Source organism: Poromitra crassiceps (genome assembly GCF_964638095.1).
Source record: "Poromitra crassiceps genome assembly, chromosome: 1".
Lineage (NCBI taxonomy): Eukaryota > Metazoa > Chordata > Actinopteri > Beryciformes > Melamphaidae > Poromitra > Poromitra crassiceps.
Genome location: NC_139623.1, coordinates 8,633,697 through 8,650,162, shown reverse-complemented (window position 1 = coordinate 8,650,162; position 16,466 = coordinate 8,633,697). Strand labels below are relative to the sequence as shown.

The 16,466-nt window shown below is 42.7% G+C and overlaps 1 protein-coding gene across 1 annotated transcript in view; it reads right to left on the bottom strand.

Annotated features, from left to right (window-relative positions):
* The window catches only part of ankrd28b (ankyrin repeat domain 28b), a 38,623-nt gene extending 28,970 nt beyond the window's left edge, over nucleotides 1-9,653 (bottom strand). Inside the window, exons 1-3 of the mRNA XM_083642895.1 lie at nucleotides 9,491-9,653; nucleotides 2,948-3,031; nucleotides 1,169-1,247 (exon numbers count right to left, since the gene is read on the bottom strand). Of these exons, the coding sequence (XP_083499021.1) occupies nucleotides 1,169-1,247; nucleotides 2,948-3,031; nucleotides 9,491-9,517 (190 nt within the window). The 5' untranslated portion in view covers nucleotides 9,518-9,653. The remainder of the gene's footprint in view (nucleotides 1-1,168; nucleotides 1,248-2,947; nucleotides 3,032-9,490) is intronic.
* Nucleotides 9,654-16,466: the final 6,813 nt, after the last annotated feature.

Sequence of the window (16,466 nt, the reverse complement as noted above, 5' to 3'; positions counted from 1 at the left end):
AACAATAATGAAGCGTCCAGCTACTCCCCGTTTAACCTACCGTCGTCAAAAAAGCGAGTGCAGAGCAGTATCCTAATGACTTTTATGACTCAGGCGATAAGCTGTTTTGCAAATTCTGTCAACATCAAGCCAATGAGGTAAGCTTGCTAATGTAACGTTACGTAGCCGTGACGCGCAACTATAAAGGACTTTCCTTTAGTCGCTTGCACATCGCGGCTAAACGTTACATAACACTGACAAAGCAACTTACATCGTGTGAGATGACAAGCAAGATGCGGTGAGGAAGAGGGGATGACTCCTTGTCATGTTCCAATAATCCATTATGATGACCGAACGTAATCATTATGGTAAACAAAACTCGCATCCACTAACGTTAGCCTACTTACATGGGAAAGTGAAACCCACCCCGCTGTCTGTCTGACAGCGGGGGAGGGGTGGGAGGCTCCTCCACATGCACTCTGTTTACAAACTTGTGTACAATAAAGATTTAAAGTGGGGGGAAATGCCTTTGCCCGGTCAAACAGCTGGAATACAGACATCTGAGAGGGAGGCGCACCCCACACTACTTTGAAAATCGCTGTTGTAGAGTAAAACCTTTTTGTGTGGATTGCCTAGATCTTATTAAATTGTGGACATTTATTAATTCCCACTTATTAGACACTATTTCTGATGGTAAAATGAGCGTAAAAAAGCAAAACACAGAATTCAGACAAATTCAAAGGGAAAAAAACTGAATTTGGGATTTGTTGCTTTTTTCCCGTTGTACCGTATTCGTACCGAACCGTGACCCAGAAACCGAGAAACGTACCGAACCGTGACTTTTGTGTACCGTGACATTTTACATATTACATAGCTAATTCATGTTTTCTATATTATATAAGAACCATAATAAACCGCGGCGTGACATAAAATATGTTGTTTACAGAGTGCATTATGCATGCCCCGTTTTCGTCCGTTATAGCATGTTCCAGGACTCTACTTGGAGCGAAACGAAAGTTATCTGGGTGAGTAAAGCATCATATTTTAAGCTGGAAATAAGGTCCGGGTGTAAAAAAAACGGAATTCTCCTTTAATTCATACAGAAAGAGCACACTCTGCCTCTGAGCCGCAGTCTCATTTGAGTGTAGAGCGTCAGTTATTCAGGTCCTCTTCTGGATGAAAACCTTACCTGACAGAATCAGCAGCTCTATAATTTCTGCATCTCCAAGATAAGCAGCAGCATGCAATGGAGTTCTCTTCTCATTGTCCTGTAACGAGCAGACAGAAAGACAACACGACTGCAATCACAACAATCTTCTCATTGTCCTGTAACGAGCAGACAGAAAGACAACACGACTGCAATCACAACAATCTTCTCATTGTCCTGTAACGAGCAGACAGAAAGACAACACGACTGCAATCACAACAATCTTCTCATTGTCCTGTAACGAGCAGACAGAAAGACAACACTACTGCAATCACAACTAATTGTTTGCTCGTTTCTTACCCCCCCCCCCCCTTTCATTTTTTTGAAAATATGATGCTGCTCTGTTAACACTGACTGAGTCAGGCTTCCAGTGAAATTCAAGCAAGTTTAAACTAGGGATGCCACGATTATCAATTTTGATGTACGATTATAGTCTGAGAAAAAAAACATGATTATCACGGTTTCACCATTATTATTATGGACGTATAAAAATCACATGAGCATTCTTTAAATAGAGGTTTGATTGTATTTCTCCCACAATTTCTAACAGTTGCTGCCTTTTGGAAGACAAATAATACACTAATCAAAATAGTACAGTCCAAAATAATAAATAAAAAGAAACAAAGTCTGATTGTATCTCTCTTTGGAATGAAATCTCAGCTACCTCTTTCGGTTAAACATTCATGGCGGTATTTCCCTTTGGAACAAAACATAGTCCAAGGCTGTAGGATCTGTCTGCAAGGCTCTTCTAATAACCATATTACTTTTTTGTCCAGTTTATGTATATTTTTTCTTTAGGGGAATATAACGATTGTGGGTAATAAACTTTAGTGTTATCATCAACTGTCATCCATGCCTTTTAGTTTGATTATTATTCATTTTTAATCATGTAATGTTATTTTGCGCAGATGTGGAAGTAGGTTGGAGGCGAGCTGGGACTGCTTCTCGGCAGGTTTTGCAGATTGGAGAGCTGTCATCTTGAACAACTCCCTGGTCATCCTGCTCCCACCCTGATGGCTTCAGATGTGTTTTGGTTGGAAAGAGTTTGCTTGGTTCTGGTCTATCTGCCATTATTGACCATTAGCTATGTAGCTTAGCCACCATGAACGTTAGCACCACAAACATAAATATTTAGAGTCCCGTGAGCTGTGACACGAACGGTGGTCCCCGACTGTCTATCTTAATTTGTTTACTTAACTGAGATTGGCATAACGTTAGAGAGACTGCAGTTATCTCTCTGTCTCTTGAAGTTGCGTTTGGTCCGCCCACATAATATGCCGTGTGGAAACGAAGCGAGAGAGACGTTCCAGCTGCAGGTTGCGCGGCGCACGGCGGTTTAAACTGACGGACTGTTGTGAGAGCAAAACACTGGGTGTAGCCAAGCCTCTGCGGTTATATAACCGTGACGTTTTAAATCGCAGTTAATAGTGAAACCGTTTAACCGCTGCATCCCTAGTTTAAACCCACCTTATTTTGAAACAAACAAACACCCCCTCCTACCAATAACAGAGAGGAATGCAATAAAATAAGCAGAGCCAGATCACGCACAAGGGGAGGATGGGAAACTCTAAAAATCCAGCTGTATGCCATTTTGTGATTGTAAATCTATCAAATTAAAGAATTTGTCAGTATCAGGCCTTCCAAGGACAAGCACATATATTATTGATTTGTGTTTAAATTCACAGTAGAGGGAATCTTCTTAAAATAGAATGGAATATGAGGAAAGAGATGGTGAGATTAATATGGCCTCATTGGGATTACCTGTGTATTCACATCCTCCTTTTTGAATATGAGGGAGCGTACTTCATCTGGGTCCACATTGAAAATAGCTTTCAGCAGAGCAGGCTGTAAAAAAAGAGATTGGGTCAAAATTAGTTGAATTTCAAGACTTAAAGTCCCTGGAAACCAGAAATATTTCTTTATTATTTAGCATTTTGAGTTAATCACATCACAGGACCCTATGTTAATAAGCCACCAGCCAAATTTGAACGATGATGAACGTCGCAAAGTATATAAATTTAGGTTTGACAGCCATGGCAAAACTCATGAGATTTCATTATTTTTTAGAGTGTATTATCTCCCGCGGAATGTGTGGGCGTGTCCCATCTACAGCAGGGAAATTTCTGTCTCTCGGAGAGCGCGAGAGAGAGGGGGGGAGGGAAACGGAGAAAGAAAGAAAGAGATGAGTGCACACACCGTGTGTGTGTGTGTGTGTGTGTGTGTGTGTGAGTGTGTGTGTTCGCTAGGGGTGCACCGATCACGTTTTTTGCCACCGATCACCGATTGCCGATCACCTATGAGAAATATCTGCCCAACCGATCATCGACCGATCACCGATTACCGATTACCGATCACCGATATATATATATATATTTATTTTATATTTTGTAGGCTAAAGGAAACTGCCAACATGAGACAGATGGGAGTTCAACCGTTTAGTTGTCAGTTCTCTTCAGTACAGTACAGCAGTATAGGCTTTTTACAGCATTATGACAGGAATAGTAGGATTGTGTGTGGTCTGGAAAAAGGAGGCAATAAAATATACAAACAGGTCAGTAACCAAGCTTGCTGTTATATAGGCCAATTATAGTGATAATTAACAACTAATAATATATAAATGATAATTAGGTAAACTGTAAGTCAGTTACTCTTAAACACCAGTCTTGAACCATGACTAAAGCCAAAGAGCTCCCACTCATAGAACCGGGGTTATGCACAATAACCGTCATACATTGGGATCCGCATCGAACCAACATCAAAACGACCCGCCCATCGAGGCCGAGTTACAGTGTTATAATTAGCAGCACTATGAGTGCGATCTACATAATGGTGACAGGGTTACATGACGGGAGAAACAACAGAATCACAAGCTACACACGAGCTAAACTCCATCTGAGTAGTGGCATTAATTAGCGCATCCGTCTGAATGGAGCGCACATCCACATAGCAGCACACTTTCGCTTCCTTCAAAGTGCCCGCGGGAACATCAATGCTTGCGTGGAAATTGTCTGTGTGTGCGCGTGCACTACCCCGACTACCACGTTAATCTGGGACTTTAATACACACGGATTTAACAGCATGCAAATGCCTCGGTAGGCGGGAGGACTGGAGGTAATTTATCTGCTGAGTCTGCTGTAATCACCAGCTGATTTGTGTGATTCAAAGACGCAAGAGGTGTGTTGACAGTCTGGTGCGGTGTGTGCATGGAGGTGAGTACACTGATGAAAGCAAAGCGTGTGCTTTGCAACACAATGATATAAACGTTAGAGCACAAATATGAAAGTTAAACGATAGACATTGAAGACATGAAAATGGGCTGCCTCATGTTTCTCACGTGCAGCATGATCGGCTATGCGATCGGCAAAATTAAAGGAATATCGGAAACAGCAGATCACATATTTGAGGTCCAAATCGGCCGATACAGATTGCGTGCAGATCGATCGGTGCACCCCTAGTGTTCGCGCGTTGCTCCGCGGCTCTGTCTCTCTCTCTCTCTCTCTCTCTCTCTCTCTAGAGAGAGAGAGAGAGAGAGAGAGAGAGGTGTCGGGTTTCAGGCCATTCTCTGAGTGTGTGTGTTCGCGCGTTGCTCCGCGGCTCTGTCTCTCTCTCTCTCTCTCTCTCTCTCTAGAGAGAGAGAGAGAGAGAGAGAGAGAGAGAGAGAATGGCCTGAAACCCGACACCTTGCAGACGGCACACAGAGGAGACGGACAGCAAGGGAGCACTGTCACTGGGGGCAAAGAACGGACTTGCCATAGGTGGGTGCGGATTGCGCGCGTGTACAAAGGTTATATAGAGCTTATGACGTCATAAGCTCCTGCGTTTTAGCACCTCACGCACTGCTGTCTTCAATGAGGAAGTACTTTTTAGAATCTTGTAGAAAAGTGGCGATTTTAAGGCTTTGGGTTGAAAGTAATGTATAATAATTTCGGAGGCACAAAATTACTAACATAAGACCCTAAATAACATAGTTAGAACGTTTTTGTGGATTTTGGTTTCCAGGGACTTTAAATCTCTTCTGTTTGTCTTAGATGCATTAATACTTTCTCAGATTATTTTGCACAAGTAGTCTATATAATAAAGGACTAAAGGCCTATGTCCACCGGCTGCGTTACGGCTCTGTGCAGCTGCCTGAACAGACGCACACCAATGTCATCTTTGAAAAGGCACAGACTGCAGCATAGCAAAGCAAAAGGTGGTTTGTGAAAAGGAAAGAAACAGAGTAACAGACAAGAAGGTAGTAGCAGGGCTAGTGCAAACATTAATTTGTAAATTTTAACAAAATGACCACATATCACAGCATGGAGGCAAGGCTATCTGCATTGATTTATTGTAAACCGCTTAGCTGGCACTATCTCCTTCTGTTCTGTGTTTAGTCGGGTGCCAGGAAAACTCTACACTTGAGCATGTACTTAAATATCACAGTGTGTGAATGAAGTCCATCCATATGATCCAAAGCAGAGTATAATTGAGATGGCTGAAGACTTAAGACTGAGTCTTCATTACCCCGTTTTCAAAGACCCCGTAGTTAAAGCCTTTGGCAGTCTCCGTCCATATTCGCTCATATGAGACGCACGCTACATGACACTACACATACACTGGGCATGCACATGCCTCTATGTTCAGTACTGGAGTCCACAACGAAAGGGCAGCAACTACGGCTACGGTCAAGAAAGAAGAGGAGAGAGGAGAGGAGGAGGAGGAGGAGTGGGAGAGACTATATTTCGGGTAAAGGGGTTTCCATTAGTTTCTATATGTTTACGCCAGCTCTGTCAGTATGAAGTGCTTTTGCGGGGCTGTTTGATCACAAGTGGTTTGTCTGCCAAGCGGGGGAGCCTGAAGTGTAGGCCGCGCTACGTGAGCTAACGCTAACACTCAATAAAAACACCTAACGTAAACAACAAACAAATCCGCTGCATCATCGCCAACTTTGGTTTAACGTAATGCCAGCTTAGACGTTTCCCCTCCTCTGGGAACCTGTGCGGGACATGGATTGCAAATTGCAATAGTGTTGAAAAACAGCAACATACTGGCAGCAGCCATGTTTGGCCAGGCAGCGCTGCAGTCGCAGGCTGTGACGTCACGAGCGTACGACAACAATAGTTCCGCTTCTGAGGCAGAAACAAAGCCTGATTATCGTCTGTTATTTTAATCTGAATTATCTGAATAATAAATAATAACGCAAAATGGCCATATCGGCCGATAATTTATCGGTCCTATAGTTATCGTGCATCCCTACTTTCAACCATTTCGTCATGCTGTTTCCATACAGCCCACCAGCATTGGCTAGCGTTTATAACGATATTGTAGCTCTAATAGGGCGTTTTTCTCGATGCGGGCAAACTGTCATGGCGCTGTTTCCGGTAAATATTTCCGGTCTGAGTGCAGACAAAGAGTATAGTGAGACAAGAGGAGACACTCTTCTGCTTCTTTCACAACAGTGCGCCTGCAGTCAATTTGCATTGGAACAAACTAGGAAGTGGAATCTGCTGCCTTTATTTTTTTAATCAATCAGCCGTTTTGCCAGAAATCTGGGGGGGGGGGAAGTCCCCCTTTAAAGAAGAAAGTTGATTTAACAAAAATACTCTGATTTATTTTTATTACAGAGGGAAATCCGCGCTTCAGCTGACGAACCTTGCAACCAGTGGCTCTTCAGAACAGGGACTTTAAGTGAATGAAGAAAGAAGGATCTGGAGCAAACGGACTGTTTGACTCTGAGGAAGACACTGCTTGTGTCGAAACGTCAGTCCTTTGCACCTTTATTAAATTGCTGAATTGACCGTGTGCTCCAGATCCTTCTTTCTTCATTTATTTTTATTAATCACTTTATAAAAAAAAACATTTTGGGGGGCATGATGACATGTCACAGCAGACATGAAAATTCTGCTAAAATGTGCCATACATTTGGATGGAAATCCAACTACTGTCTGTCAGAAATGTGACATCACTGATTTCAACATCAATGTTTGCTTTGTCATTTCAAAAGCCCCAATCAAACGGTTTTGCATATTGTCTTAGCAGCTAATCTTTCTCTGCATACAATCTTTTCTGTGAGCTGGACTTCCCCCCTGCTAACAGTCAGTGACGTAGCGTGCGGACTACCGGTACATGTGTTCCTTAAGACCTCATCCCTCACTGAAACCACCAGGCTGTCCAGCTAGCTAATTAGCTAATGCACACAACCATGTAGATGAGACTGCACCACCAACAGATTCAGATTCAACTTTGACAGACATCTGGTTCAGGCTATATGGCTTTGTTCCACATACTTAAATCATTTTAAATAGCCTACAACTAGCTATGCTTGGACCTACCTAGCTGAAGTTCATTGCTTCTCTGTAGATTGCATGTTTCTGTTTCATAGCTCACAAACACAGAATTATACTCTGTCATTCACATGGTACTTTGTCAGGCTGACAGGCTCTATGAAATTTAAGCATAGAGCCAAGCACTCTCACATTTAGCAGATGGAAATTAGATGAATATATTACCACAATCTCACATCTTCTCTGCCAAGACATCAGACATTTACAGATTAATTTGTCTAAGCCTGCATTCAATAATGGATTAAACAAAATGGAAAAAATCTATTGCAATTAATTTGCTATGTTATATTGCAATCCAGTAGTCATCAATACTGCAATTCAAGGGGGTTAGTCAAATAATTGTACACACCTAAATGTGACCTAGGTGGAGTTGATGAAGTTGTCCCCTTAAAAGCATGTTGTACCCAAATAAACACAAAACCTTCTGAGCCATGACACATTTTATCAGCTTGGTGCTCAAAAAGTATTTATGCTAAGTGACAAAGAAGTCCATTGCCATCTAGGGAGCTACTAGCTTACAGTAGCTGTTGATTGTCTGTATACAATCTCCCCATTCTGTTGTGAATATCTGCAAGGCACAGTGGAGGTTAGACTCAGTGGAGACAAATTCAGGGTAACAAGTAGGCACTTGTGCTTCCTACATCATTTCATTTGGATGATCTCTGTATCCCCAGCAGAGAAAAGCATACAAAGGTACATTTTGTTGTTTTGAGTTCTCCAATCCAGTCCTGCAACAGTGTAGGAGATTGTCTATGCTTCTCAAGCAGCACGACTGTGCACCTCCTCATACTCCTCATACGATCCAGCCTAGTTAATACCATCACCATGGAGACAGGTCTTTGGCAACTCCACTCGCTCACTGGAGTCTATGCATATGGTCATGCGCACTCACAGTAAAAGACATTAGCTTACAAGAATAGCAGGGCTGTGCACAACACACCCTCCTTAAATGACAACAGAGAGCTATTCCAGTTTTTATAAGTTGGTGTCAAGTGCTACAGTTGCAGGACACATATCTAAGGCTATAATATTGTGTCATTTCATCTCACACATCCACTGTCACCTTTAAAGAGCCATCAACTGAATGCTTTACATTCACATTGTAAACAAATCTACTTTGGATTCTCAGTCCAAATAGTTGAAATGTTATGCCTACTTACAAGGGTAAGACCAAAGGCCCGACGTGATAAAAAGGACACAACGATGTTACAGGTAACGTTATTAGCACTCTAGAAAACGAAATAACTGAACCATCGAGATGGAAGACAAGACACAAACAGCAAAGCTGTTGAGATCCCTTCCACGACACAACACAGTACCAATGTTCAAACTAAGTTCAAAAGTAAGTTAATCTGTGAATGAACACTTTACTAACAAACAAATTTACTATTAAAACCACGATTTGTCGCAGACAGTAGAATCAACTAAGCACAAGTCATTGTGCTTGATAACTGTTAGCTATCTAACTAACCTTATTACATTTTAGAGACACTGTGCTCAAACTCATATACTGAACCAGTTTCGTAGTGTTTTGTCACATTCACAGATGCTGCTAGCTGCACTACTTCCCAACTGTGTACAGCAGCCGGAGCTATAACGCTAACGTTAACCTATCACGCGGGCTCAGACTAATTGCTGGAAATGAACACGCTTACATTAGCATTGACGTTAGCTGGTTAGTAGTAGGCTACTAAACAACCCCCTAACGTTACTAAGGATTTAAAAATGTATTTATGTAGCGGTAATTGTGATGCCCTCTTACTACTGCATAGAACATGACTACAAAGGTGATTCAACCAACTGTAGTGTAGCTTCCACCGTATGCAACATTTTAACGTGTAACTAAGTAACGTTAACATTAAACGCTTCATGAAATGCTTCCGTTTCAGGGAATAGTTGGGGAGACTGGCGTTGTTGAAATCAAGGTAGCTAGCCAACCAACGTTAGCCGAAACTTAGCTTCTGACACAATGATCACTTACCTGGTCTCGGATTTTGAGAACCACCATATTTCAAGGGTTTTACTGTTCTCATGCAGATTCATAAAAGGATCTCCGTCTCCCTCTAAACAGCGGGGTTTGATCTAGCACTCCCGCTGGTTTGTTGCCAGTTACTAGGCCTAACGTGACGCTAACTACTTAGCTATTCTTGCTAGCTTCCTAACCTAACCTGATGGCATGAAGCGGAGGAACAGCGGAAACATTGCCGCCACCATACCTGACCTCCCAAGAAGATGCAATCCAATAGGCCACGCGTGTTCTAGAATTCAGTAACGAGGTTGCTGGTTGGTTGTTCACTGACAACCATGTCGCAGGCGCATCATTTTGCGCTGTCAACTTGATTTATTATTATTATTATTACCTTTATTATTATTATTATTATTATTATTATTATTATTATTATTATTATTATTATTATTATTATTATTATTATTATTATTATTATTATTGTGCTTGCAGATAGGCAAGCACAATCTTAGAATCTCTCATACTTATTATTATTATTGTGCTTGCAGATAGGCAAGCACAATCTTAGAATCTCTCATACTTAATTTTATTTATTTATTATTGTGCTTGCAGATAGGCAAGCACAATCTTAGAATCTCTCATACTTCTTTATCTTTATTCTTTATTCTGTTTTCTTCTGGTCAAAAGTTGTGTTCGCCATTTCTCCTACAGTTTTCACACTACACAGACATGAGAGACATCAAAACGTGCGGCTCATTGAGGAATCGTGTGCATTTGGATTGCTAAGGGTTTCGTTCGCCGGTTTTCGCGATATTCGCGTTAACGTACGATTTTTTTTCCCATTCACTTGAATAGGGTTTCGAAATCGTTGGCATTAAATTAGCTCTAGCTCAGACACCGTATGACCTACCATTACTAAACTTTGTAGGTAGGTTTACAGAGTCACCTTTTACTATGTGCTCGAAAATTACACTATTTGACCAGATGGTGGCGCTATAACAGCCGTCCTTACGTTTTGGTCCATAACTTTTGAACCGTAAGGGCTACATTCAAAATTCTTTTTTCCCTGGATTCCTTGGGCCATTCCGCATCTGCTGATATAGGCCCCGCCCATTTCCGTCTAACTAGATTTTCCGCCATTTTGAATTTTGTCCAAAAGCGTTTTTTCGCTATTTCTCCTTCAAATATTGCCCGATCTTCACCAAACCACATCACAGAGCGTGTGTGGACTGTCCCGCACAAAACTTATTTTGCGTTTTTTTTTTAATTCTGCACCGTTGCGATATAATCGACTTCCAAAGTTCTGTGGGTGGGGCCTATTTCACAAAGATCGTCCGATGCTAACCAAACTTGGTACAGGTGTGGACGGATGTACTCTGAGCCTATAGGACAAATATTGTGTCATTTCGCCTCTAGGGGGCGCTATAGCAGCATAATAATGAGCCGAAAACACCATAGCATCCAGTTAATACACCCTTGCAACGGCCTAAACACGTCCTAGCTACACATTGCCGATTGGGGCTGTATTGATACTGGATGGGAGGGCGGGGTCTAAGGCAGGGGCGGTGCAAGGGGGGCGGAGCGTCACGCGGGAGCAAGCACAATCAAATTTGCTTCAGCAAATTTAGCCCGTTCTAGTTATTGTGCTTGCAGATAGGCAAGCACAATCTTAGAATCTCTCATACTTATTATTATTGTGCTTGCAGATAGGCAAGCACAATCTTAGAATCTCTCATACTTATTATTCTTTTTATTATTTTTCTTCTATCCAAAAGTTTGCTTCACCATTTCTCCTACAGTTTTCACACTACACAGACATGGGAGACATCAAAACGTGCGGCTCATTGAGGAATCGTGTGCATTTGGATTGCTAAGGGTTTCGTTCGCCGGTTTTCGCGATATTGGCGTTAACGTACGATTTTTTTCCCCATTCACTTGAATGGGGTTTCCAAATCGTTGGCATTAAATTAGCTCTAGCTCAGACACCGTATGACCTGCTATTACCAAACTTTGTAGCTAGGTTTACAGAGTCACCTTTTACTCTGTGCGGGAAAATTACACTAGTTGACCAGATGGTGGCGCTATAACAGCCATCCTTACGTTTTGGTCCATAACTTTTGAACCGTAAGGGCTACATTCAAAATTATTTTTTCCCTGGATTCCTTGGGTCATTCCGCATCTGCTGATATAGGCCCCGCCCATTTCCGTCTAACTAGATTTTCCGCCATTTTGAATTTTGTCCAAAAGCGTTTTTTCGCTATTTCTCCTTCAAATTTTGCCCGATCTTCACCAAACCACATCACAGAGCGTGTGTGGACTGTCCCACACAAAACTTATTTTGCGTATTTTTGAAATTCCGCACCGTTGCGATATAATCGACTTCCAAAGTTCTGTGGGTGGGGCCTATTTCACAAAGATCGTCCGATGTGAACCAAACTTGGTCCAGGTGTGGAAGGATGTACTCTGAGCCTATAGGAGAAATATTTTGTCATTTCGCCTCTAGGGGGCGCTATAGCAGCATTCAGAACCTGTCCCTTCTAAATTGTTTTATTTTGAAGGGCGGCAGGAAGTGCTGATTCATTGGAATTATGGCCAGCCTTCCTTCTTGTATGACACTTGACACTTCTGAGCTGATTTCAGAAAAGAAAGTGTAATTTGGCGTGTAGGGGGCGCTATTGTTTGCCTATGGGGGGCGCTACAGTAACGTATCTCCGCAACCGTAACTCGTAGAGACTCACGGATGGCGGCGTTGGACTCGGGGTGGAAAATTAGCTGAACGAGGCCCAGAATCAGGATCGCACCTTCCGTTTCCGAGATAAAAGCAATTATTATTGTGCTTGCAGATAGGCAAGCACAATCTTAGAATCTCTCATACTTATTATTATTGTGCTTGCAGATAGGCAAGCACAATCTTAGAATCTCTCATACTTCTTTATCTTTATTATTATTCTGTTTTCTTCTGGTCAAAAGTTGTGTTCGCCATTTCTCCTACAGTTTTCACACTACACAGACATGAGAGACATCAAAATGTGCGGCTCATTGAGGAATCGTGTGCATTTGGATTGCTAAGGGTTTCGTTCGCCGGTTTTCGCGATATTCGCGTTAACGTACGATTTTTTTTCCCATTCACTTGAATGGGGTTTCGAAATCGTTGGCATTAAATTAGCTCTAGCTCAGACACCGTATGATCTGCTATTACCAAACTTTGTAGGTAGGTTTACAGAGTCACCTTTTACTCTGTGCAGGAAAATTTTAGTATTTGACCAGATGGTGGCGCTATAACAGCCGTCCTTACGTTTTGGTCCATAACTTTTGAACCGTAAGGGCTACATTCAAAATTATTTTTTCCCTGGATTCCTTGGGTCATTCCGCATCTGCTGATATAGGCCCCGCCCATTTCCGTCTAACTAGATTTTCCGCCATTTTGAATTTTGTCGAAAAGCGTTTTTTCGCTATTTTTCCTTCAAATTTTGCCCGATCTTCACCAAACCACATCACACAGCGTGTGTGGACTGTCCCGCACAAAACTTATTTTGCGTTTTTTTTTTAAATTCCGCACCGTTGCGATATAATCGACCTCCAAAGTTCTGTGGGTGGGGCCTATTTCACAAAGATCGTCCGATGCTAACCAAACTTGGTACAGGTGTGGACGGATGTACTCTGAGCCTATAGGACAAATATTGTGTCATTTCGCCTCTAGGGGGCGCTATAGCAGAATAGTAATGAGCTGAAAACACCATAGCATCCAGTTAATACACCCTTGCAACGGCCTAAACACGTCCTAGCTACACATTGCCGATTGGGGCTGTATTGATACTGGATGGGAGGGCGGGGTCTAAGGCAGGGGCGGTGCAAGGGGGGCGGAGCGTCACGCGGGAGCAAGCACAATCAAATTTGCTTCAGCAAATTTAGCCCGTTCTAGTTCTTTTTATTATTTTTCTTCTATCCAAAAGTTTGCTTCACCATTTCTCCTACAGTTTTCACACTACACAGACATGGGAGACATCAAAACGTGCGGCTCATTGAGGAATCGTGTGCATTTGGATTGCTAAGGGTTTCGTTCGCCGGTTTTCGCGATATTGGCGTTAACGTACGATTTTTTTCCCCATTCACTTGAATGGGGTTTCGAAATCGTTGGCATTAAATTAGCTCTAGCTCAGACACCGTATGACCTGCTATTACCAAACTTTGTAGGTAGGTTTACAGAGTCACCTTTTACTCTGTGCGGGAAAATTCCACTATTTGACCAGATGGTGGCGCTATAACAGCCGTCCTTACGTTTTGGTCCATAACTTTTGAACCGTAAGGGCTACATTCAAAATTCTTTTTTCCCTGGATTCCTTGGGTCATTCCGCATCTGCTGATATAGGCCCCGCCCATTTCCGTCTAACTAGATTTTCCGCCATTTTGAATTTTGTCAAAAAGCGTTTTTTCGCTATTTCTCCTTCAAATTTTGCCCGATCTTCACCAAACCACATCACAGAGCGTGTGTGGACTGTCCCGCACAAAACTTATTTTGCGTTTTTTTGAAATTCCGCACCGTTGCGATATAATCGACCTCCAAAGTTCTGTGGGTGGGGCCTATTTCACAAAGATCGTCCGATGCTAACCAAACTTGGTACAGGTGTGGACGGATGTACTCTGAGCCTATAGGACAAATATTTTGTCATTTCGCCTCTAGGGGGCGCTATAGCAGCATTCAGTACCTGTACCTTCTAAATTGTTTTATTTTGAAGGGCGGCAGGAAGTGCTGATTCATTGGAATTATGGCCAGCCTTCCTTCTTGTATGACACTTGACACTTCTGAGCTGATTTCAGAAAAGAAAGTGTAATTTGGCCTGTAGGGGGCGGGGGTGGGTGGGGCCTACTTCACATAAACCGCCATAACTCCGGACCACATTGTCCGATCCGAACCAAACTTGGTCCAGGTATGCACATATGTACTCTGAGCTGATAAAAATAAAATTGTGTCATTTCGCCTATAGGGGGCGCTATAGCAGAATTCAGTAGCTGTATCTCACAAACTGTAAGAGCGACTGTTCCCAAATTGGGTACATAGGTTCATAGAGTACTCTTCTAATCTGGCCTAAAAAATTATACCAATTGACCTCACGGTGGCGCTATAGCTGCCCTCTTTACGTTTTGGTTTGTAAGTTTGGAACCATAGCTTCTACGATCAAAATTCTTTCTGCCCTGGTTTCCTTGGCTCCTCCCGCTCCATTTCCCCCCCAAAACTAATTAGTACACCCTTACAACGATCTACGAACACCCTATAGCGATCAGCCAAACACACCCTAGCAACCAGTTAATACACCCTTGCAACCGGTCTAAAGCAGGGGCGGTGCAAGGGGGGCGGAGCGTCACGGGGGAGCAAGCACAATCAAATTTGCTTCAGCAAATTTAGCCCGTTCTAGTTATTGTGCTTGCAGATAGGCAAGCACAATCTTAGAATCTCTCATACTTCTTTATTATTTCTTTCTTTATTCTGTTTTCTTCTGGTCAAAAGTTTGGTTCGCCATTTCTCCTACAGTTTTCACACTACACAGACATGGAAGACATCAAAACGTGCGGCTCATTGAGGAATCGTGTGCATTTGGATTGCTAAGGGTTTCGTTCGCCGGTTTTCGCGATATAGGCGTTAACGTACGATTTTTTTTCCCATTCACTTGAATGGGGTTTCGAAATCGTTGGGATTAAATTAGCTCTAGCTCAGACACCGTATGACCTGCTATTACCAAACTTTGTAGGTAGGTTTACAGAGTCACCTTTTACTCTGTGCGGGAAAATTTTAGTATTTGACCAGATGGTGGCGCTATAACAGCCGTCCTTACGTTTTGGTCCATAACTTTTGAACCGTAAGGGCTACATTCAAAATTCTTTTTTCCCTGGATTCCTTGGGTCATTCCGCATCTGCTGATATAGGCCCCGCCCATTTCCGTCTAACTAGATTTTCCGCCATTTTGAATTTTGTCGAAAAGCGTTTTTTCGCTATTTCTCCTTCAAATTTTACCCGATCTTCACCAAACCACATCACAGAGCGTGTGTGGACTGTCCCGCACAAAACTTATTTTGCGTATTTTTGAAATTCCGCACCGTTGCGATATAATCGACTTCCAAAGTTCTGTGGGTGGGGCCTATTTCACAAAGATCGTCCGATGCTAACCAAACTTGGTACAGGTGTGGACAGATGTACTCTGAGCCTATAGGACAAATATTGGACAAATATTGTGTCATTCCGCCTCTAGGGGGCGATATAGCAGCATTCAGTACCTGTACCTTCTAAATTGGTTTATTTTGAAGGGCGGCAGGAAGTGCTGATTCATTGGAATTATGGCCAGCCTTCCTTCTTGTATTGACACTTGACACTTCTGAGCTGATTTCACAAAAGAAAGTGTAATTTGGCCTGTAGGGGGCGGGGGTGGGTGGGGCCTACTTCACAAAAACTGCCATAACTCTGGACCACATTGTCCGATCCGAACCAAACTTGGTCCAGGTATGCACATATGTACTCTGAGCTGATAAATTAAAATGGTGTCATTTCGCCTATAGGGGGCGCTATAGCAGCATTCAGTAGCTGTATCTCACAAACTGTAAGAGCGACTGTTCCCAAATTGGGTACATAGGTTCATAGAGTACTCTTCTAATCTGGCCTAAAAAATTATACCAATTGACCTCACGGTGGCGCTATAGCTGCCCTCTTTACGTTTTGGTTTGTAAGTTTGGAACCATAGCTTCTACGATCAAAATTCTTTCTGCCCTGGTTTCCTTGGCTCCTCCCACTTGTACTCACAAAGGCCCGCCCATTTCCCGCCCACAACTACTTAGTACACCCTAGCAACGATCTACGAATGCCCTATACCGATGAGCCGAAAACACCATAGCATCCAGTTAATACACCCTTGCAACGGCCTAAACACGTCCTAGCTACACATTGCCGATTGGGGCTGTATTGATACTGGATGGGAGGCCGGGGTCTAAGGCAGGGGCGGTG